The sequence below is a fragment of the Cryptomeria japonica genome, chromosome 7 (genome assembly GCF_030272615.1).
Source record: "Cryptomeria japonica chromosome 7, Sugi_1.0, whole genome shotgun sequence".
NCBI lineage: Eukaryota > Viridiplantae > Streptophyta > Pinopsida > Cupressales > Cupressaceae > Cryptomeria > Cryptomeria japonica.
In genome coordinates, this window is record NC_081411.1 from 2327192 (window position 1) to 2352644 (window position 25453).

At 37.3% G+C, this 25453-nt stretch overlaps 1 protein-coding gene across 1 annotated transcript in view; it reads left to right on the forward strand.

Annotated features, from left to right (window-relative positions):
* The first annotated feature begins 2592 nt into the window (after positions 1–2592).
* The window catches only part of LOC131050205 (uncharacterized), a 39199-nt gene continuing 16338 nt past the window's right edge, over positions 2593–25453 (forward strand). Inside the window, exons 1-2 of the mRNA XM_057984386.2 lie at positions 2593–2848; positions 3238–3403. Coding sequence (XP_057840369.1) covers positions 2803–2848; positions 3238–3403 — 212 coding nt within the window. The 5' untranslated portion in view covers positions 2593–2802. The remainder of the gene's footprint in view (positions 2849–3237; positions 3404–25453) is intronic.

The following is a 25453-nucleotide window of genomic DNA, read 5'->3' on the forward strand; positions in this document are numbered from 1 at the left end:
GCTTTTGATTTCTATCCCCAATGTAGCCTTTTTGGGTCTCCCAGAAGTTCGCTGGTGTAGATGATATTGATCTCCCCTTAGATTGGCTTAATATTGATATCCCCTTCTATAGATTAGCTTTCCTAATCTTATAACTATTTCTTCAATCTTTGTACCCTAGTTTCTTCAATCTATTCACATGTTATTTGATAACGCCTTAACCTCTCTCATCCTTAATGACCATTAATTCAATGGTTTTGTTTTTAGGTTGATGAGCTTCAACGTTGTATGCCCTGTCTATTGTGTTATTTAGGGTTTGGTTATATGTATTTATTTATCTAATTTTATAACTTAATTTATTAATAGTCATTTTGTTGATGATTTTTTATTTTATTTTTTACGACGAAAATAATATCAAGTATGCTTTCTATAATTTAAATATTTTTTATAAAGCTTCAAGTTCAACTATTCAATGATAAAAGACTTTATGCTAAAGACAATCTTTCTTACCCAAATATTTTTGATTCAATTTGTATGCGTGAAAGTGGATTGACAATGGAAATTGTGTTTAATTTTATAGGAATTTCTTTTGTCTTCCAAGCTTCTCTTGTAATTTTGTAGCAAGATTTGTTAGCTTGAATTGAGAAGAAATTGACTTATTGGGTTACTAAACCTTTATCTTTGGTTGGAAAGTTTTAGATCTCCTAGAAAAATCTTGTTACCACCCACATTTACTATTCGTCCTATTAGGTGCCCTTTAAAACCACTTATTTGAAATTAGAAAGTCTTATTTGGAATTTTATTTAGTTCTCTATAGAGAATTGTTGTGGCTTCTATTGGGCACCTTGGATATATCGTTGTCTCCCTCATGATTCAAGTGAGTTGGGATTAATTTCCATTCAACGACAGTTTGACTCTATGCACCAACAGAATCGGTCATGCTTTACAAAGTAATGAGACTTGAAATTTCCTGGTGAGGTATTATATATTTTTTTGTCACCTTACTAGGAGACTGACTTGGAAGGGGGTTGGTCTTCATACACTTCTTATTATGAAAGAAATTGTTTAGGTTCAAGGGACCTTTGTAATAAAAAGTATTAGGCATGTTTGAGAAGTTATGAAGCCTTAGCTTCTTTGGTGGATTTGACTTTCATAATGGTTTCTCCGTCAATCAATAAAATATTCAATAATCTCCTATTATACAATTTCAAAATCTCTCATTTTCTAAGGCTTTATGGGTTTGTTCTCTATATTTTTCAAAAAAGGGGTTTATGCTCTCCCTCATCTCCTTTCTAAGGTTATCATAAATATTTTATCCGAGAATGAAGTTAAAGTTAATTTTCATCTTTTCGATTGGGATCGTGAAACTTTTGAGGTGGTCATGTTAGCCAGCTCGACTAAAATTATTCACAAAATTGGTGTTCAACCTTGGAAACCTTATTGGAACAATTGGAAGTGGCATCTTGTTACCTTGTTTCAAAATAATAAGCCTTGCATATACTTTCTCCTTACTTACCTATGATGCCTACTTTGAACCAATTATGACATTTGTAGTTTTCTTTTTTAGTTTGGTAGAGTAGGTTTCAATCTACTTGGTTTGTTGTTCTTAAGAAAAAGTTGGCTCACTTTGCCTTGTGCATTTTTTTCCAAGGCCTTCCCATTGGTTTTACCATTTGGGTATTTCATATTCTCGATGTCCATTTTGTTGGCATCAAAAGACTTTCAAACTTCTTTGCTCGTTTTGTCCTAGAGTTTAAGATGCTTAGAGTTTAAGCCTTTTAGGTCTCAACCTTTTTTCTTGGCATATGATGTTATTAAGTGATTGACATTCCCTTCAAGTATACTCAAATTTGACATTCTTTTAGGGTGGAGATTTCTTTTAGCATCTAGAAGGATATAATTTAATATTTTTGTTTTTATTATTGTTCTCTCGATCGTTATTTTTCACTTTACTCTACAGAAATGATTTGTTCTAATGTTTTATTGTAGACTCAAGTGTAAGCAAATAAACTTCTTGTTGAGGTTGCCTACTTATAAGTGTTATTGGATTACTGGGTAATGCCCCTTGTGCTATAACTAAGGTGACTCTAACTCTTGTTTCTTTTCAAAGCCATTCTCCTCGTTGAGGGCGTCATTGTAGATGGAGACATTTTGCTCTTGGCATTTGCGAAGCCCATTATGAGGCTTCCCCTTCTTCTGCTAGACAGGATTGGTAGGGTTGGGTCATGACCCACCTCTTGCAACTTTGCATCTCCACCATCTCTTGCTAGTGGGCTTATTGACTGGCTTGATTCCAACAAATTCCTTTGTTGACACTTGTTACATTCCCTACTTGTATAACTACTAATGAAACTCAAGAAAAAAATGCTAACGATGATAACAATGGTTAAGACTCATGAGTTGTCGCTTCAGACCTGCTAATGTATGAACAAGCCAGATGACTAGGTTCCTCCCCCTCATCTATCTGCTTTAGATCTAGTCATTTTTATGCTTCATAATTGTAGCCTCATTTAGACTCTAAGAATGTAGCTATTTCCCTCCATTTTAATTATATATATATATATTTTATTTTTTTTGTTTAAATTGAAATAATAATAAAAACAACTTAGATGATGCAAGCTGTCACAACTTGGGAGATTTGCCCTTGTAAACCCTTCCCTGATGATGGAGCCACAGTTGCTGCTGCACTTTCCAAGTATATTCTATCCAGCAATTCCCTCTGCCTGCTATTTTCGATAAAATAAAAAGCTACTTTCGCAAGGAACGCGTTCCTTCAATTTGTCTCCGTCTAGTTACAACGTTGACACTTCTCAGGATTATTGCATGGATTCTGAAGATCCCTCCTCTTCTACCGCGGTCGACCAAATTGGTACTTTGAATGGACACTTATATTTTTAGTATTTGTTAATATTGAATACCTTTGGTTTGGGCCAATTCCGTATATATCTTACTTGTTCAGAACATGTCGCCCTCGTTGGTTTAGGGTTTAGAGACTTACAATCTGAGTAGACTTATCTCATTCGGTTTTTTTTGTCACTGCAAATATCAAGAGAATAGTTGAATAATGATCTGTTCTTTTGTATTCGATTTTGCTTAAGATGTTATTATGCCTTTTCTTTGTTAGTTTTGATCTTTCTTTAAGATGTTTGTTTCTTCCATTTTTGTCGGAGAAGAAAAAACAGCCAAAGTTTCATATTCATAATTAGGAGCATTTATTCTTTTTTAATTTAGAGTTAACTGTAACCTATTCCCGTGCAGTTTCCGATGACGATGAAATAGACTACACCGTCAAACCAGAATTTTTTGACCCATGTAGTGACGATAAGGATGAAGCCTGGTTGGAGCGTAAAAGGAAAGGCAGGAGCTCTGATGCAATACTCAGCTGCCCGGCTTGCTTTACAACTCTCTGTATCGACTGTCAAAGGTTCAAGTGTAAACAAAAGTGTTTGGTCATTGGTTCCATTTTGTAATTTTTATTAGTTTTTTTGTATGTTTCAGTGTCTTTCAATGTAATGGACGGGGCAAGGTCACCAGGAAACAGGTAGTATACATTATAATTCGAAATTTGTACCACTGCTTCCTCTGTTTTTTCCATGGGCGAGGGGGTACCTCCATGTGGTTCAGACCTTAAACCTCTTTCTCACTGGCGCAGCGGGTTCGCTTGCATTCCCTGCCTCTTTTCTTAGATTACTATTACCATTAGAAGCCACGGCGATCCCTATTTTGTCTCTAACTTGCGTCCATTGTAGAGACTTTCGTATGGGCCGTTACGTACAGTGTATCCTTAATATAGCACAAGAAGGGTGCATTGAAAAATAGTAGGGAGAATTATGTCGATCAAATCGCAGGTTATTTCAATAGTCTGTTCATGAACAGAGTGATTTCTTTCTCGTTTACACCACATAATATATAAATATTCATCTGCTGAGCAAAATATTCCAAAATACTCCTCTCAGGCATAATCGTTCAGCAACTGGGTTTGCCGTGCTTTAATGGGTGGTATGTTTTGTTTGCTGAACAATGTCAACATAGCCAAGCTTTGAACTTAGGCATCCTAATTAGTACTTCAGTTCTGAGCCTCTTAACTCAAAATCAAAGGGTTCAAATAACAGAGAAGCAACCAATTGCAATAATTTAATGGCAGTTTTTAAAGGAATTGGAAAAGGATGGAAGGGCCAGAAAGCTAAGCAGGCCAGTCCCAAGCTTCTTTGGCTTTAGGGCAAATATAGAACACATAAGTGGCTTATTATTTGAACAGAAAGGGTACTCGAGGATAAAATTAGTACCAAGATGCCAAAGTCCTTGGCCCAAAGGAAAACCTCTGGAAATTAGACTTAAGGAAAAGCCATTGTTTTTTTGGTTCAATAAAAGTTTCCTGTATAAATACATGTGCCAGGTTGATGATTTGGCATTCAATCTTCCGTATGGTGCAAGAGCAGGGACCCATTGGTTGAACACTTTTACTTTGTAATGTGTAAAAAGGGTATTCAATTTCACTTTGAGTCCTTCTACCTAGCCTGTGGAAAGGATAAGTCCAAAATCTATGAAATAAATATCATCTCTGATAAATGTTGATAAGTGGATTTTTCATTAACCTCAGGATACGTACATAAGTGTGTAGTTTGGAAAGAGAAAAAAACTGCAATGTTCTATTCACTTCTATAATAAAGCCAACCTCAAGGGGACAACTTTTTAAAGAAAAATGAAGGAGCAATTGAGAAAGTGATGTTCAAGGAGTAAAAAGTTGAACGCTCTTCCTAATCTCTCTTAATTCTCTGTAGCTGTTTTCTTCCATGTGTAATTTGATATAAGATTTACGGAAAATTTGGTGCAAATTGTTAATAACGTGCTGCAGGATAATGTTGGCTAAGGTGTAAATGGACTTTTGATTTGTAACTCTGTCAAACACTTTCTTTGTAAACTACAAATCACCAAAATGAACTTCTGCTCTACTTAGAACTGTTAGTTTGCTCTTTGGAGTTCATTAGATTCTGCATTCAACTGGAAATGAAGAAGAATGTCATGCATTGAACATAGAACATTCAGTTGTAATCTGGAAAACCTCTATTACTGGAGGAAAAACTAGCTGGTAAGTGCCAATAGCACATCTTCCTAAAGTCTATTATCTGGAAAACATGTACAAAGAGAAGATTACAACTTTATAGCTGTTGTTGATCTCAGTCAAGTATCCTACTAACTGGAATTGAGTCTTTTCCTGCTGCTGGACGTATACAAATGCACTTCCAACCTCCTAGAACCTTGCCAGTGACTTCCAAATGCCATTATCAACTTGTTTGAAAATTCTCCCATGCACTGAAAGATTCCTCTGATAATTTGGAATTTTGGAGTGTAAAACATCGTGACTGTTTGTTTCCATTACTATAGCCTGAGCTGTGGCAAAATGGTTACTCCTGTCAGTCAAGACGGTCGCAATGGATTTTGAAACTGCCCCAGCAATGGCAAGCCTGCCACTATGTTGTTGCAAGAATCCCATTTACTTATTATTTCTTGATTGTTGTAAATTGTTTTGAGCTTGCAGGTTCTGTAATGGCTTATGGTTTGTGTGCACTATAATTTCCTTTCCAAGTAGATGGTTTCTCCATTCATTATTAGCCTGAACCGGTGAATAGTGATCCTTGTCACACACTGGATAGCTCCTATCTGCTGAAGTAAAGATCTTAGAATGATAACAAACAGGTCAACTGCCTCACAACAACACAATGTCCATAGCATATTCACTAGCATTGTATCGGTCTCAACCTCTAAAGGCAGCTTCAAATTAGCCAAAGTGAAGACTGTAGCATGACAAAACTTATTCTTAAATATATTAAATGCTTCATCATGTACCTTGTACCATTGAAATTTCTCACCCAAGGCTGGGTCTGAGTGAAGAGGGGCAACTACAGAAGAAAAGTCTGGATTGAATTTGCACATGTATTGGACTGCAACTATATAGCTTTCATGTCTCTATGGTTCTCCTTATTGCTGGCCAATTCTTGACAGTTTTTACCTTTGTTGGATCAACTTACCTCCTCCGACTAGTGACCCAAATATAATAATATATGAATGATTCCTTTACAAACTCACATTTCTTCATGTTGCATTACAGCTGGTTCCCCTTCAAATCTTGCAAATCTTGGCTAAAGCCGGTTAAATGTTTCTCTCATGTAGCACAAAAAGTAGAATGCCATTGAGACATCATTTATTAAATGCATTAAAATAGCACTCACGTTACATAAACCAAAAGGAAGAATTACTCATCCATATGTTGGTGTCAATAAGGTTTTGAATCTAGTAAAGTCTTGTACCTAGCTAGATCCTAATAGGGGACTTATTTACATGACTCAAGTTTACTTAGGTCCTAATTGCCTTTGTAGAAGTCTTAGTTGTCTAGATAAGATCTTATCATATCTTATCTTTATGAATTTTATTTAATCCTAGTTACATAGGTCATTTAATATTTGACACTTTAGTTGTCTCATAACATAGGATTAAGACACATGTCATAATGTTGTTTGATCCTATGTCTCAACCGTGTTTTTATAAGCAATGCCATCTCATTGTATATTTCATATTTAATCAATCAATCATATGCATAATGAAGCAAGCTATTCTTGCCATTTCCTCTTTTGTGGAAGCTGTTTTGGTCTAGCAGTTGATCTTGGGGGTGTTGAGGAGTCACCATTAACTCCTACATGGTATCAGATTACAGACTACTTCTCAGATCTGAGGGACATCATCAGGCTTGAAGAATTTTCTGGGTGCAGATTGGGGTTTCAGGGATCCCACAGTTGAATCCAAGGTGTCAAAGAAAGTCAGAATTGGCTTTTGTTTTGTCAAGATCCATTGTATTTTGCTAGATCTACAAGGGTTTGAAGTTGAATGAAGATCGGCTGATCCAAGAGGTCCTTGATTTTTTTGAGCATTTTGGGCCGAAATTGATATTGCCATTGTTTTCAAGAGGCTGATCTGATGAATTTTGATTGTAAATTCGTCCACTTTTGGTTAATTATCTTATGCAATTTATTTTTGTATCGTTGGGCACAATTTTTCTGTAGTCGCTTAAAAGAAATATATCAACACAAAATGTCATGCAACAAAATTTAATAAAAAAAATTATTTTGTTTACTTGCGGTCTGCAGATCTGACAAACTTGTAGATCTGCAGGTTCCTTGTCAGCCTGCATGTCTTGCTTACTCGGCACTTTGTGGTCAGCGCTTATATTTATGAGAGCGTTTACTATTTGTGTTGGTGGTTTAACCTTGTTCATTGGCACTTTATGGGGTCTTTGATCACCATCACCTCGGCACATTTCTTGTGGTTAGGTGTTTTCTTGTATGCATAGTGCATTTAACCTCATGATTGGCAGCGTATAACTTTGTCAGCTGTTTGTTTGGCGTTTTCACCGGGCTTGTGTTCATATATTTGTCAGCTGTTTGTTTGGCGTTTTCACTGGGCTTGTGTTCATATATTGGTGGGCTGTGGGCTTCCTTTACTATTGTGGTCAACACTTATTGTGGGGTGTTAGCACTACCATTCAACACTAGCGCTGAGTACACCCCCTTTGCAAGGATGCTCCACCTTTCCACTTCCGCTCACCTTTGCCACATTGCCACCTAGCAGCCATTGGCAGCAGACCCTTTTGTTTGTCACAAATAGGCATAGTCACATGGAGGTCCAAAACTCAGCCTTTGGTGCTACAATTTTGTTCCCTTGTGTTTAAAATAAGCATTTTTAATCATTTTGTAATAACTTGGGCTAACAAAGTCAGTTTTTCAAATACGAGATGTTAATAGAAATTTGGTTCTATCTACTTTCTAGCAGTGTAGGTTTTTTTCTGGAATTTTGCTGTTTGATGTTAGTATTGTTGTTTGTAACTAGGGTTATGTATGGGTTCGGATTGCCTTAAGGCAACATCCGAACCCCTTTTAGGTCCGGGCCCTATCCTAGGGTAACATGACTCTAATATATGCCCAGCCCAATCCTAAATACACGCCACCTAATTAAATTGGTGCCAAAACCCAAAGGAGGCCGACTTGCAATCAAGGATTAAAATGTGTATAAATAAGAGACATTTGCAAGTCAATATTCACTCATTCATTCAACAAGCAAAGGCGAAAACAACTCTGCTAATAAAGGGCGAATTTACAAGGGAGAAAGCGAATTCATTCAAGATTGTGCGAATTTGTCCAAGAGGACATAGGCTGTGATATACAAACCTTGGAGAACTTAGAAAGTGCAGATCTGCTATACAAAAGGACCAGATCTGATGGAGAAGCTAAGTATTGTATTTGTGCATTTAAGAGGAGAATATATAATCTGACCTGTGGGACTTTAATGCTGGGTTTTTCCTCCTTGGAGGTTTTCCCAGGGTATGTGTGTTTGTCTACTGAGTACTTACTTTCTGATTTTACTGAATGTTAACTTATTTGTCACAAATCTGATTACAATCTAGGGCATAAATAAAAGGATATAAGTCTGATTAATGAACCTAGTGTATAAAATTACAAGTATTTGCTGACTGAAGTTGGATCTTCATTTTTGGCTCCTAAGCTAATAATGTTTTGCCATGATCTCCTATTTTTATGATTCTTGCGGCATTGGAAAGGTATTAAGGAGCCATCGATGCACTTTTTTCAGATTTTGTCCTAGGTATCTGCTATTCAATTTTGCTATATTTGCATCTTGGAGGATTACTTGGATATGTGATTTTGGGAGGAGAGATTGTGATGAGCATGTTTTGGTAGTCTTATGGAGCCTTCAAAATCACAAGCAAACATGTGATGGGATACTCACCATATCAACTAGCCTATGAAAGAAGTAGTTGTACTTGAGCGAATATAATTCTTATTATTGATCTTACAAATTGCAAATTTTACGTGTATGTATGACTGGGAGACCTTGTGGGGATGATTGGATGCATTAGATCCCTTGGGAGAGAAGAGATTCCTTGTGTGGTGGAGTTAGGGAATAGAGAAAATATGGCAAAAGATCTAGCATGATTGGAACTTCAAGTACAAAGAACCTTGGGCTGGAAAAAATGGTGCTTTTGTATGATAGTTGTCACCAAAAGCACCCAAAAATCTAAAGGTTTGATGTTTGGGGCCGTACATCATTAGAGCGATAACAATATGCATGGCATAGTTAGAATAGGGACACTTTGTCTTCATGATTAGATGAATAGAGCTAAAACAACTGTAGGCATTTGTACAAACAATACAAAGGTTTGTGCTACAAATTGAGATTAGTGGATTGGAAAGTGTAGGTACAAGGCACAACACATGCTAATTTGATTGTGCATAGGGTGCATAGGTAAATGAAAAAGAAGATGTAGAATTTGATGTTGGAATTTGAATTGGATGCATGGAAAATATTGAATCATTAACAATAGAGCGAATGCTAGATGACAATGGACAAGTTGATTGTTGGAGAGAAATAGTACATTGAAAATTAGAAATATGGGTATGATGGGATGGTGGATATGAACATATATGATGATTAGATTTGCATTTGATATGCCATTAATATCGATGGATCTACATTAATTATCGCTAGGTGTTGGAAAAGTTTTGAAACTTAATCATGAGTGTACCACGAATGAGATTGTGATAATAGTGCTAAATGATGATAGCAACATGATGATAGCAAGTGGAATATATAAGGGAAAGCATGTTTTGTATAAGAATTTTGAAATTGCATAAATTGCCATATTTTGGCTAAGTTGCCGGTACGGGGATGGGTACGGGTACGGTACACCGGTACGACAATTTTGGGGGGGGGGGTTGGGTACCTTTGGGTACGTCTACAAAAAGATGTAAAAATCATAAATATATACATATATGCAGCCTAAAAAGTAGAAACAAAAATTAAATTTAGAATCCTAAATAATTAAACAATAGATTATAAATGATAAATATTTAAATTTAATTTAAAATGAAAGTGAAATTATTATAATTATGAAATTAACCTATAACAACATTTAAATATTTACAAACTTCTAAATTACACAATAGTTAAAATATTCATATTTAAAATAATAATACTACAAATTAAAATTAAATATCATATTTAATTTTGATTTGTATAATTATTATTTTAATAAGTAAAAAATATCATAATAAACAATATTAAATTTGTTTAGTTATATTTATATATTTTAATTTAAATTTGTCAAATTTTAAATATAAATAATTAAAATTTTGAATTAAATTAATAAAAATATTTAATTTTTAGTATATTAATGTTAAATCTGACACTTTTATAATAAATGTTAATATATTAGTTAACTTTATATTAAACCGAGCAACAACATTATACAAAAATGTTTTCGTTATAGGAGGTGGTCAATATTATTGGGCATTTTAGTTGGCATTGAATCGAGTATTATATCGGGGTAAGATTATAAATTTATATCTTCTGTCTCTTGACGCGGCATTGGGCATTATATTGGGCAAGATAATAAATTTATACCGTCTTTCTCTTGATGCGACTAGAAACCCTACCGACAGTTGGGCATACCGTCGACCTACGACCCTTCCACTGTCCCCATACCTCCCGATGGCATTAGTGAAGTGGTCACCCGGCGACGACAAATCTTCTGCTTGTTATGGAGCGAATTTTTAACGATTTTTTGCGAATTTCATAGGTTTTTTATAAGTTCGCCAAATATCGAACTTGAAGCTGAAAATTCGGCGAATGTGGTGACATAGGTTTTCACTGTGCGTCTGTGCTCGTGGTTTCCTCTTTGCCTGCCGTTTTCACATCTGTAAAATTGAAGCTAAGCACACCAACCAGCTAGGTGTTGTTTGTAACTAGGCTCAAAAAAGGGGGGATTTAGATTGCCTAAGGCAACATCCGAATCCCCTAAAGGGCTGGGCCCTTTTCCCAAAGGGTAACGTGTAGGGCTGGACCCTTCACGCCAAAGAAAATAGCGTGCTCCTAATAGGGCCAGCCCTATAATGAACACACCACACTCTAAACTAAATTGGCACCAAATATATATTTAAATAAAGACGACTTAAAAGGGTATATGCACCATATAAATAAAGACTATTTGGCAAGTTTAAAATCAATCATTCATTCATGCTCTTAGCGAAATTCATCTACTCCTTGGTGTGTGAAAATAAAAGATGAACTTGGCGAATTTATCCAAGGAAGATATAGCAAATTTTGGTGCTCCTTATTGCTGTTAGATGGTGCATTAAAGAGCAGACCTGGTGAATATAGAAGTACAGACCTGGTGTATTAAAAGGGCAGATCTGATTCATTTAAGTGTGCAGTTTGAAGATCCCAGATCTGAGTCACATGATTTGAGCTAAGTATTGTATTGTTACAATTCAGAATTGAATACTTAATCTGACCTGTGGGTCTTTAGTGCTGGGTTTTTCCTCCTTGGAGGTTTTCCCAGGGTAATTGAGTTGGTCTCTTGTGCACTTGTTTTCTTTTCTTTCGTTTACCTGCTTATCATTTACTTAATGTTAATCTGAAATTAAATACTGAAAGTCTGATTGCTGGTCCGAGACACAAAAACTAACATGGTATCAGAGCTAAGGTTTTACTAACTTCAGATTTTAGTAAATTATCTGGTTGCATCTAGTTGTTTTTTGTTTTTCAGATTAAAATGTTAGGTTTGAGGGCTGGAGATAGATTTGATGGAGCCCTTGACTTTGCTGCTTGGAAAGTCCGTATTCTATTGATTCTTGAAGAGAATGAGCTGCTTAAATTTGTAGAAGAGGAAAGGCTGTCCCCTCCTGAAGATGTTGAAGAACTGAAGCAGTTCAAGAAAGACTCTCTCAAGGCCAGGAAGGTCATAATTGAGTCAATCAAGAATCATCTTGTCACCGTCATATCAAAATTTGCTTCAGCCAGGGAAATGATCAAACACTTGGAAGGAATGTATGAAGTTAACAACCTCAGCAGGGCTCTTGGTCTAAGGCAGCAACTACTTCACATCAAAATGAAAGAAGAAGACTCAATCATGGCCCACTTCATGAAGATCAATGAACTAAAGGATAAGCTAAGTAGTCTTGATTGCCAAATTTCAGATAAAGATCTTGTTATGATTGCATTAATTGGTCTACCTGATGAATGAGAACCATTCATTCATAGCATTGGTGGAAGAGCTGAATGACCTAACTTTGAGCGTCTCCAATCTGATTGCATTGAAGAGGAATCTCGCATCGAGGTAAGAGGAAAACACAAGAACTCTCACAAAGATGATAATCATGTTCTCACAGCTAAGTCTAGGAAAGGTGGGCATTGGAAGAAAGAAAAGAGAAGCAAAGATTTTAGACCCTCTTCCTATGATCCAAGAAAGAAGTCAAGAGATTCCTCCCACATTCGTTGTTTCAGATGTGATAAGTATGGTCACTATGCTAGAGATTGTTAGAATGATCCTAAGGAAAGGGAAGCCAATTTAAATGAAGTCGCTGAACAAAATGAAGACTATCTTCTTATCTCTGTTCTATCGAGCAATGTTCCTACGGGCAGTGATACTTGGATAATTGATAGTGGAGCCTCCAGAAACATTTCAGGTTACCGTGAGCATCTTATAGATCTGATAGAAAAGGATACCAACCTTCATGTGGTAATTGGTGATGATGATCGATATTCGGTAAAAGGTTTTGGTACCACTTGTTTAAAACTAGATTCTGGTATTTCCTTACAACTCAGTGATATTCTTTTTGTACCTGGAATTAAAAGAAATCTTATTTCCATTTCTGCTTTAGAAGATGAGGGTTTGCAAGTAGCATTTTCTGAAGGTAAAGTACTTGCTTGGTCTAAGAAATCTAGTTTCAAATCTGCTTGTGTTATTGGAAATAGATGTGATAGTTTGTATAAGCTTGCAACTAACCCAGTTCAAGCTCTCATTCATGAGGCTCTTGAATCATGCGAGCTATGGCATAGAAGATTTGGACATCTGCACTTCCAGGCTCTTCCCACTCTTGGTAAAATGGTTAAAGGTATGCCTAAACTTAGTTTATCTCATGATGATGCTTGTAAAGGTTGTGCAATGGGTAAGAATGTGAAGATTCCATTTCATAAAAGTTATGATAGGGCTAAAGAAAAGTTAGAGCTTATCCATTCAGATCTATGTGGTCCTATGTCTGTAGTATCTCCTAGCGGTTTCCTTTATTATGTTATCTTCATAGATGATTTTTCTAGGAAAACATGGATTTACTTTCTTAAATCTAAAGAGTCTGACGAAGTCTTAAATAGATTTAAAGAATTCAAAGCCTTGGTTGAAAATATTTCTGGAAAGCGAATTAAATGTTTAAGGTCTGACAATGGAGGTGAGTACACCTCAGGTAGTTTTCATGATTTCTATGTTGAGACATGAATTAAGGAGGAGTTCTGCATTCCTTACAATCCTCAGCAAAATGGAGTTGCTGAAAGAAAGAACAGGTCCATTGTTGAAGCTGCAAGAGCCATGATTCATGATCAAGACTTGCAACCCTTCCTATGGGTGGAGGCATCCAAAACATCAGTTTACATTCAAAATAGATGTCCTTATTGTTCTCTAAAGAATTTAACTCCCGAAGAAGCCTCTACAGGAATCAAACTTGACATCAGCCACGTAAGAATTTTTTGGGAGCCCTGTGTATGTTCATGTGCCTAAGGAAAAGCGAACCAAGTTGGATCCCTCTAGAAAGAAAAACATCTTAGTAGGATACAATGAATCTTCCAAAGCCTTCAGAATCTACATTTTAGGTCAAAGGTATGTTGAGGTAAGTAGAGATGTAACTTTTGAAGAAGATATTGCATTCAAAAGATCTAAAGGTTCATTATCTGATAGTGATGATATTATGACTGAAAATCAAGAATCAAATGTTGATACTAACCCTGCGATACAGAAGGAGTCTATTGACCTCCCAGATCAGGAAGTTCAGGATGATCCAGCTGAACCCATGGACTCTACAGATATACCTAAGGATATTGTGGTCAGCAAGAAGAGGCCACTTTGGGTTAGAAACACCATTCAAGATGCTGAAAGATTTGTTGCTCCCAAAGGAACCTTCAGAGATAGCAAGTGACCTCAAAATCATGCCAACTACATTTCAGTAATGTGCAACTTCATTGAGTCTGAACCTCACAATGTCGAAGAAGCTATGACTCATCATGCTTCGAAGTTAGCCATGGATGAAGAGTATGAGTCTATCATGAAGAATGATATTTGGGACATTGTATCCAGATCCAAAGGTAAGTTTGTTGTTTCCTCTAAATGGTTATTTAAAATTAAGCATAATATTGATGGTAGTATTGAGAAATATAAAGCTAGATTTGTAACTCGTGGTTTTTCTCAAAAGGAAGGAATAGATTATGAGGAAACATTCGCTCCTGTTGCTAGATATACTTCTATTAGATCTATAATAGCTATTGCTGCAGCTAAAGGTTGGGAGCTACATTAAATGGATGTTAAGACCGCCTTCCTTAATGGTGTTATTGAGGAAGAAGTCTATATTGAGCAACCAGAAGGTTATGTAGTCCATAAAAGAGACTCTCATGTTTGCAGGTTGAAGAAAGCTTTATATGGGCTCAAACAGGGTCCTCTTGCTTGGTATGAAAGAATTGATAAGTACTTACTAAGCTTAGGATTTTGTAAGAATGATGCCGATGCTAACCTTTACTTGAAAATATGTAATAATGATATGTTGATTCTAGTTTATATGTGGATGATTTATTTCTCACTGGTGAAAATAAACTAATCATGAGATGTAAGAAAGAATTAGCCTCATAATTTGAAATGAAGGATCTAGGTCTAATGCATTACTTCCTAGGGTGAGAAGTATGGCAAAAATCCAATGAAATTTTTTTAAGTCAAGGAAAATACACTATTGATATTCTGAAAAGATTTAGAATGATGGATTGTAAACCTATGTCTACTCCTATGGAATCTAATTTAAAGAAGTTGAGTTTTTCTGCAGCTAACTTTGATTTTGCAGATCCATCTAAGTACAGACAGTTGATCGGATCCTTGATGTATCTAGTCAATACTAGACTAGATATTTGTTATGTTGTGAATGCTCTCAGTCAGTTCATGAGCATGCCTAAACTTGTTCACCTGGTTGCAGCCAAGTACATTCTGAGATATCTGCGAGGCACTATTGGTTATGGGCTGAAGTATTCACTTAACACCTCAATCTCCTTGGAAGGCTATTCAGATTCAGATTGGGCAGGAAGTGTCAAGGACAGGAAAAGCACTTCGGGTATTTGCTTTAGCTTGAGTTCTGCAGAAATCTCTTGGGCCTGTAGAAAGCAATCTTTGATAGCATTGAGTACTGCAGAAGATGAGTACATTGCAACATTTGTTGCATCTAGAGAAGCAGTGTGGCTCCGCAAACTTCTTGTTGGATTGTTTGGTCAACCTAGTGGTCCTACCACTATTCATTGTGATAATCAAAGCTGTATAAAGATGTTGGTAAATCCTGTGTTTCATGACAGGTCCAAGCATGTGGAAACTCATTATCACTTCATTCGGGATATGGTGCAAAGAGGCACTATTCAACTGAAGTATATCAGCACAGATGAACAGGTTGCAGATATTCTTACCAAACCCTTATCCAGAGTGAAATTTGAATACTTCAGAGACAGACTTGGTATTGTGGAAAATGAAACCCTGGTTGAGAGGGAGCTTCAATCTCAGTGATTCTTTGTTACAGGGTTTGTCCATTCTTCGCTTGTGTGTAAGAATGGAAGGTTCCATTCTATGCTTGTGTGCTAGATGGAAAATTGTAATAATGTAAAGACCCACTTGTGTATTACACCTTCTATGCTTGTGTGCTAGGTGGAAGATGTAGTTCTATGCTTGTGTGCTAGATCCATTCTATGCTTGTGTGCTAGGTGGAAGATGTAATTCTATGCTTGTGTGCTAGATGGAACTCTAAAGGTTTTGATTATGTATTCATTTTTTCCCCTAGTTAAGAGGGAGTGTTGTTTGTAACTAGGCTCAAGAAAGGCAGGATTTAGATTGCCTAAGGCAACATCCGAATCCCTAAAGGGCTGGGCCCTTTTCCCAAAGGGTAACGTGTAGGGCTGGACCCTTCACACCAAAGAAGACAGCGTGCTCCTAAATAGGGCCAGCCCTATAATGAACACACCACACTCTAAACCAAATTGGCGCCAAATATATATTTAAATAAAGCCGACTTAAAAGGGTATATGCACCATATAAATAAAGACTATATGGCAAGTTTAAAATCAATCATTCATTCATGCTCTTAGCGAAATTCATCTGCTCCTTGGTGTGCGAAAATAAAAGATGAACTTGGCGAATTTATCCAAGGAAGATATAGCAAATTTTGGTGCTCCTCATTGCTGGTAGATGGTGCATTAAAGAGAAGACTTGGTGAATATAGAAGTGTAGATCTGGTGTATTAAAAGGGCAGATCTGATTCATTTAAGTGTGCAGTTTGAACATCCCAGATCCAAGTCACATGATTTGAGCTAAGTATTGTATTGTTACAATTCAGAATTGAATACATAATCTGACTTGTGGGTCTTTAGTGCTGGGTTTTTCCTCCTTGGAGGTTTTCCCAGGGTAATTGAGTTGGTCTCTTGTGTACTTGTTTTCCTTTCTTTCGTTTACTTGCTTATCATTTACTTAATGTTAATCTGAAATTAAATACTAAAAGTCTGATTGCTGGTCTGAGACACAAAAACTAACACTAGGGTGGATGTTTCACCACTGAAACCAGCAACCAAGAAGATTGTTTTCATCCTCAACCAACAAATGCAGAACTCTCAGAGCTCATTCCAGCAACATCTACTTAACTTGTCAAATCCAGTATATGCAGTGAGAGCTCAAACTCATTTATAAGAAGAGGGAAGAATTAGGGCAACACATTTGAATTTGAATCCATTTCCCTCTTGTTTCACCCTATTAAAACAATATTATAATCCCCCATCATGGCATCCCCATTTGAGTTCATAATATAAATGTTTTTAAAATTGCTGAAGTCCCTCCTTACCTTGGTGTCACATTTTGAGGTTAACACTTGCTTTTTCGAAAAACACTTTGGTTAGCCCCTTGCTAGGTGTAGCAATAGGGGGAACACTTTATGAACACTTTCCCCTTTCACTTAAGTTATAAAGCGACTTTATGAAAAGCACTTGAGTGAAAATAAATGAAATATTATTTTTTCAACCTTAGAACTCACCAAGGCACTAAAATTGGAAAGCATTTTTCTCTGAATCAAGAGGACACAGAAGCCAAGACCAAGTGTTAAAAATAGCACTTACAGTCATTTGTTAAAAATAGAAACTCTATTGGAATACACTAAAAACACCTGCTAAAGCTCTCCACAGGACATTGAGTCCCCTAACCAAATCCACTTAGCCTACAGGAACTTGAGAACAGGCTAATGGAAACCTCAAACTAACTAGGTGCAAGAAGGGGACATTATTGACCTCCTCTCCCCAAGAGTGCTAGTTTTCAAGAAATCAAAAATCTGGATGTTGTAAAATTTACTCACTCTCCCATGCAACATCTTCCATTGGTAAATTCTTCCACTTCACCAATTACTCCTTGATAACCCTTTCCCATAGAGTATGCTCCCTGAAGTCAATCGTCTCTGGAACCAATATCAACTTGCCTTCCTCATCTAAAGGAAGCAACTTTGATTAAATAAAGCATGCAGTGACTATGGTAAAGACCGATTCCATAAACAGAAACAAAGGAAGACAACAAAAATTATGAAGTATGACTCTCCCTTTGTGAAGAGATGTGTCCCACTAATGAGGAGTTAGGTGAACCAATCCATATTTTGGTCAGAGCATCTAAGACATTTAAGGATTAATAATAAAGATTTTGATTAAATTAAGCATGTAGTGACTAAGGTAAAGGCTGGTTCCATAAACAGAAACAAAGGAAGACAACGGTTAACATAAACATAACAGCAATCGTAACTCAACGATAATAATTAGTAATACGCAAATAGCCTAATGATCCAAGATAAGAATCGGTTAGAAATTATGAAGTATGACTCTCCCTTTGTGAAGAGACGTGTCCCACTAATGAGGAGTTAGGTGAGGGTATATATAAAGATGATGTAGAAGAGACGGAGGGGGGGGGAGATATAGAGGAGAAAATCGCAGGAGAAAGGTCACATTCCATGGTGACATCCCGATCTGACTTCCTGGTATGTATTTTAATATCCAACCTTCCTGACTGTAGGATAGACAGTAAAAGATATTCCTTTATTTTTGTTATTTAATATTATTCAAGGATATGAACACATTAATTAATTTTATATATATATATATTGAGAGAGAGAGAGAGAGAGAGAGAGAGAGAGAGAGAGAGAGAGAGAGAGCAATTTTATTAATATATACAGAGAGTAATTAGTAATCCATTCTTGATGATTATAAGTAGACAATACTTAACCAGATTTACAGTGATACTAAATGCATCAAATATAAATAAATAAATTCATCAAAGAATATGACTACCAATTAATTTAAATATATAAAATAAGAGTTAATCAATTATACAAATCAGAGGATCATAAATAAATAGATAACAAGATAAATAAATAATTGATAATTCCTGAAACATAAACAGAATGTCTTAAAACTGTCCTAAACCACAATCAGCTATGTATTTTCTACTCTCCAAGGGAAGGGTAGAGTAAAACCACTTCAATAGAAAGCCTCAAGGGTGAAAGGACTCTTCAAATCTGGGCTGCAGGCCCCAAGGGTGAATGGACTGAGTTCTGTTAATCTGGCCTACATTAAGGAGGTGGTGTCAAGTGCCCTAGGCAGCCAAGTCCTCTTCTGGGAATGGTGTCAGATTGGTTTGGGTCTAGGCATGGTTTTAATGGCATCATAAGTTATATGACAAAGAATTAGTTCGTTATGCTCAATTAATAACATAGATGTTGCTCTTGGGAATTGACAGTGTATAAATAGGGGACATTACATTGGGTGAGATACTAGACTATGTTGGCATTTTTGATGTTTATGTTGTGATTGTCATTGATGGACACACACTTGCATTGAGATCACTTTTATATCTATGAGTTAAAGCTCAACCAGTATGTTGTATTACAGTCTTTAGACTATTGGTGTTTTGCAAAATGTGTTTACCGATCTGAAGCGGTATGTCGACCCCAAGTGGTTCGTGGATCTCAAGCGGTACGGGGGATCAAAGCGGCAAAACACATTTTTACCAATCTTCATTTTTGTCAAACCGGCAACCGGTATTTTGTGTAAAGCGGTAATACTTTGATGAGTTACCAACTGGCATTCTGTAAAGAGCCATCAATCGGCATTTTGTGATGAGTTACCATCCACCGATTGTTTGACGGTGCCGACACTCTGGCGGTGCTTTTTGTGTCTTGTTACTGAGTATGTCCAGGTTCATTGAACCTAGGGAATTGGATTGTAAACCTATTGGACCGACATGAAATCAGATTCCTTTATAAGGACATCATGTCTAAGGTTTTATAAAGTAGTTAGGGTTTTATGTTGTTGCTAGGGTTTAAGGTGGTTGATGAGTTTTTGCAAGAGTGATCTTAACTGTGAAGATCAAGTTTTGTGAGAGGTAACTAAGTGTGAGTTATTGAAGATTGAAGTAATGCTGAAATGCATTAGCTATGAGCCATATTGGATCTAACCAAGCAATCTGTGCTATATGCTAGATCATACACTTGTTGATTATTCACATCTTTGACAAGTCTGAAGCCCTTAACTGGGTAGGCTTAGAGTAGCCTTTGTAAAATCCTCTAACAAGGTGGTTCACCTCTGTGGATCTAAAATCCTCTAGCAAGGTAGTCTTTGGTCGGATTTATCTCCTAACAGAGATTGAGATTCCTAACAGGATCTGTTCTGGTAAAGAACATTGTATGACCTTAACCGGTCTGGTTCCTATTCAGTAGATAGTTACTTGTGAGTTTCATCTCACCGTGGTTTTTCCCATATGGGTTTCCACGTCAAATATCTTGTGTTATGGTGTTATTGCTCCTGTGGGTGAATGTTTTATTTGCATTTTGGTTTGCATGTGTGTTAATCGGTTTGTGTGTTAAACTATTCTACCGGTTTATCACTAGACTATTTAAGTGTTTAAATACAGTGTTTTTTGGTATACTAATTCACCCCCCCCTCTTAGTATTCATCAATTGGTATCAGTGCGAACCTTTCTATAAGTCTAACCACTTGGAAAGAGATATGGGGGAATACACTATGAGGGAACTTACTCATCGGCTTACTCAGTCTGAGCAAGCCTATGATGATCTTATGGTCAAATATAAAGCCTCTCAGGCAAAAAGGAGAGAACGTGCGGAAAAACTAATGGAGCTATCTGAAAATAGTTCTTCTGATGAAGCGGACATGGAAGCCCTGATTCAAGAAGTAGAAAAGTTGAATGAATCCAATTCCAACCTGAGAAAAGAGCTGGAAGGACTGACTATTCGAATGTGCCAAGAGCTTGAGAACCGGAGGAAAACTGAAGATCTGGTAAAAGATAAAAATCATGAAATCTCCAAGCTGAAGCAAGAGATCAGTGCCCTAACTGCTCAACTCCATGCGAGCAAAGTGGAAAAGGAAGACATGCAAGGAGAACTGAACATTGCCATCTCTGAGAATGAAAACCTGATGGAAACAAATGCTGCTATTTCCAAAGAACTCTCTGAGTCAAAGGAAATACTTGCTAAGTTCAACAAGAGTACTGTTAAGCTAGAACAAAAACTTGAATTAGCCAAACCTGTCAAGAATACTGATGGGCTTGGATATTCCGGTCATGAGGAAGGTGAGACCTCTGGTGCAAATGCTGAAGCATTGAAGAGGCAACCGGCATTCAAAGGTAAAGGTAAGCAAAAGTTCAAACCTGTTTGCTTTAACTGTCTTAAATAGGGACATACTGCCAATGTATGCAGGAGTAAGGCTTACAATAACTTTACTTATTTTCTAAATGATAAGCCTAGATCTTATAGATTCAATGGTAATTGTTATGCATGCAACAAGTTTGGGCATAGAGCATCTGAATGCAAGTCTGTTATGAACAACACTGGAAGATACCCTCAGAGGACTCAAGGAGTTGGTTCAGAATCTTTTGTGAACCGGAACCCCAACCGGTTTAATACCTATAATCGTCAGTCAGGTAGCAGTGGCTATCAACCGACAACTGGATGGAGAGCAAACTGTTGGATTTGTCATGGTCATGGTCACATTGCTGCAACATGTAGAAGGAAGAATGGAAACATGATCAATGGACCTTGGAGAGCACCTGGAATGATTTGCTATCATTGCAACAAACCGGGTCATTCAGCAAGATTCTGCAGAAATAGAAAGAGTATATCGGATGATATACCGATCACTCCGGAAGGAAAAATTGATATTGAAACTGTTCAAGCAGATATGAACAAAACCTGGAAGAAGAAACCAGCAATGTTGCAAGAGGAACTGGTTTCTGCACCTAGTGTGTGTTGACGTGTATTTTGTACACAACCAACACAGAATAAAATACCCAGAGGTATCTTATCCTCTCTTGAGCAAAGTTCCCGACTGCTGAAGGATCAGTCGGAGTAACTCCAAGGTTCTGTTATGTAGGATCTCTACTCGTGGATAAGCTCTCTGTGGTATGATGTGATTTTGCTGGAATCATAAGGGGACTTACACTTGACGACCTAAACATCTGATTTGCTTTGAATATTGCTAGAACACAGGATTTCACTAGCCTAGATTTTTGAAAAAGGGAAAAAGGGATGAGGGCAAGGAAAGGATCTAATTCTGACGCTAAGAATGTAGGAGCAATGAATGATCTTTGATGAAATTCTAACGAAGTCTTGTTTTGACATCCCAGGACCATCTCCACAAGATTAGTGCGATCTTCGGAGGAAAGCTTTATGATGTTCAAATCATCGCTACAGGCATAGACACCATTAGGCTGATGCATATTAGTGAAGAAGTGACAATTGAAGTTAAGCTTAAGCTGAATGATTCCAGTTGACTACACAAGGCAAGTCTGCAATCAACAAATTGCTAGTAGTATGGATATACAAATTTCACCATCAATCAAACACATTTCTTCCACTCATCTAATAACATGAAATCAAATCTGAGAAGTATAAAGATGATGCAAATTGTTGAATTGACCCATAGATTTCACCATTTCTTCAATGAAGTTTACAAGCCTTTTACAACAACATCTTGGCAACAATCTTTGCCTTCTCTTGCTATTCTACTCTAATTGCTATTCTATCAACTGACTATTCACTATTAGCTAACTATTCACCTACTATCAACTATTGACTAACTATTCTCTATTAGCTAACCACTGACTAACTATTAGACTTTACAAATGAGGAGCTAGGGCTTATATTGTGCCCTCAATACAATTCAATGGCTTAGATCAACTTGAGATCAACGACCGAGATTTTACAATGAAAACCCTAATTAGGGTTTGTTACAACCAACTCAATTTTGGCCAATGAAATAATTGCATTATTTGGACACATGTCTTCTCTGGAATATTCAACTTCGACCAATGGATAACTAAGGTAGGTACATCGAAGTTAGTGCCATCTTTGATGAGTTCAGGTACATTGAATCTGGACACGCTGAGGTGGACCAATCCGACTGGAGGAGTGATGACTGGGATGCCACCTTGTCTGACACTTGTAACTTGGTAGATATTCAATTTGATGTTGCTGAGAAGCTAGCTTTAATTAACTCTTCTGAAATTGTCTGCTTCTTCAACGAACCCTTGCTTTAACTTCCTTTGTCTTTGATGTGCAGGATGGATGGTGTACCTTTCCTTCAAATGCTGGACTGGAAGAGGTCGTCCCTGATGATGCTGGATCGGGGAAGGTCGTCCTTGTTGATGCTGGGCTGGAGAAGGTCGTCCTTGTTGATGCCGGACTGGAGAAGGTCGCCTTTTAACTGCAAGACAAACAAAAAGATGATTAAGGATACATAATAAATTCATTTCAACATAACATTTTATACCTTAAATCATCAACAAGAAGACATCAAAATTAAGTTTGTTCAAGAGTCTTTCCAGGGACAAGCCCTATAAGAATTTCGCCCTGGACCCTTTGGAAGGGTCAGGAGCGAATTTTGCATTCCTAGCTCAAATTCTTCTCATCTCCTTCACTTCAATTCATCTGGACTCCCCCACATTGAATCCACTTCCCAACTTGGCAACATTGGTTTGATCTTCACAAGGCCAAAAGGTCAAATTCGCTCGAAACCTAGCCAGGTACAGGACCCATCCAAAATTTCCCTCTGGACCCTTTGGAAGGGTCAGGAGCGAAATTCCAATTTTAGCTCAAAATTTGCATCTTTGGTGGATAAACATCTTTTCAAGGCATTTCAAATAGCTTCTCTCATCCTAGTTTAGGCCTGACTTAGCACAAAATTTGGAGAAAAGGATGGTTTTAGTGTTTTTCGCTCTAGACCCTTTGGAAGGGTCAGGAGCGATTTTCAAGTTTTGAGCATGTTCCTCCATCCTTTCAACGTCAATTCACCTCCAAGACTAAGGACACATTGCCTCACTCTTGTCTAGGCTATAGAAATCAAAATTTTAACTTGTCTTGCAAAGAAAGTAGGTGATATTAGGATTTTCGCTCTGGACCCTTTGGAAGGGTCAGGAGCAAAATCCTTGGTTTGGGCTAATTTCCATCATTTTTCAACATCAATTAACTTGAAAAGGCAAGAACATGTCTCCTCGCACCCATCCAAGCCATGAAAACCTAACGTTTGACTAGACTTGCAAGGAAAATAGGTGATTTTAAGATTTTCGCTTTGGAACCTTTGGAAGGGTGAGGAGCGAATTTCTTCCCCTAGCCCAAAATCATCATTTTTGGAGACAAAAATCCATACAAGGGCAATCTCAAGGACCTCTACCATCTTTGTCTAGGCCTGGCTTGGCATAAATATGAGAGGAATAGATGGATTTTAGAATTTCGCTCTGGACCCTTTGGAAGGGTCAGGAGCGAATTTCTTGTTTTAGGGCTATTCTTCCATCTTTCAACCTCAACCAACTTCAAAAGGGCAAGGACATCAATTCTCACACTCATGCAAGCTATAAAAACCCAAGTTTGACTTGATTTTGCTAGGAAAATAAGGAATCTTAGGAATTTTGCTCTGGACCCTTTGGAAGGGTCAGGAGCGAAATTCTCATTTGGCTTCAAAATTTGCATTCTTGGCGACCAAAATCCACTCTAAGGCAATCCAAATGACTTCTCGCACCCTTGTCCAAGTTTAACTTTGCTCAAATTTTGGAAGAAAAGATGGTTTTTAGGATTTTCGCTCTGGACCCTTTGGAAGGGTCAGGAGCGAAAATCACTTTTAGGCTCAATTCCTTCATCTTTCATGATTTCTAGCAACTTAAAGTCACTCTCAGGGGCAACTTCTCCTTGATTTTACTTTATCCCACACTTGATCTAGCAAAAAATTGATAGCAAAGAGAGGTTTTGAGAAAATTCGCTCTGGACCCTTTTGAAGGGTCAAGAGCGAAATTCTCATTCTTGACCAAAAATCATCATTTTTTTAACTTGAAAATTCATTGCAAGGTAGAATCTCATCCTTCATTGCCCTAGGAACAAGGTTTCATGTCCAAGAAAGGTCAAAAAGTAGGCTTATAAGGAATTTCGCTCTGGACCCTTTGGAAGGGTCAGGAGCGAAATTTCCTTTCCTGGCTAAAATCCTTCATTTTCACCTTCCAAACACTCTCAAAGGCAAGATCATGTCCATTTCCCCTTTCAACATGCTTTGGACATCACAATTTGGTCAAATAGGGAAGGAAATGAGGTCTAGGAGGATTTTCGCTTTGGACCCTTTGGAAGGGTCAGGAGCGAAAATCATGATTTGGGCTTGATTCTTCCTTTTTCCAACTCAAAATCACCTCAAGAGGTAACTAAACATCATCCTTCACCCAAGGGATAAGGTCTTAAGTCAAAACAAGGTCAAAAGAATAGGTTTGTAAGGAATTTCGCTCTGGACCCTTTGGAAGGGTCAGGAGCGAAATTCACCTTCTTGGCTAGAATCCTTCACATTTCTACGCTCCATCACCTCAAAAGGCAAAGACATGTTATTTCCTTCCCAAATTCGCCCATGGAACAAGGTTGGTATCCAAAACAAGGGAGCAAATGAGGCTTATAAGGATTTTCGCTCTGGACCCTTTGGAAGGGTCAGGAGCAAAACTCCTCTCCCAGGCTAGAATCCATCATCCCAAGGTCTAAAATCTCCTCTCCAAGGCAAAGTTGCATCAAACCTTCTCAATTATGCCTCAAAAGTCTACAAACTTGGTCAAGCTAAGGAGAAAAATAGAGGAAATATGAATTTCGCTCTGGACCCTTTGGAAGGGTCAGGAGCGAAATTCACCTTAGGCCATGATCCTGACTTCATTTTTTCGTATTTCTTCATTCTAACAAGTGCTTTTGCCTTCATTCAAGCCTAGGAATGCGTTAGTTCTAGGTTTTGGTCAAAGTAGAATGTCTTATGGAGAATTTCACTCTGGACCCTTTGGAAGGGTCAG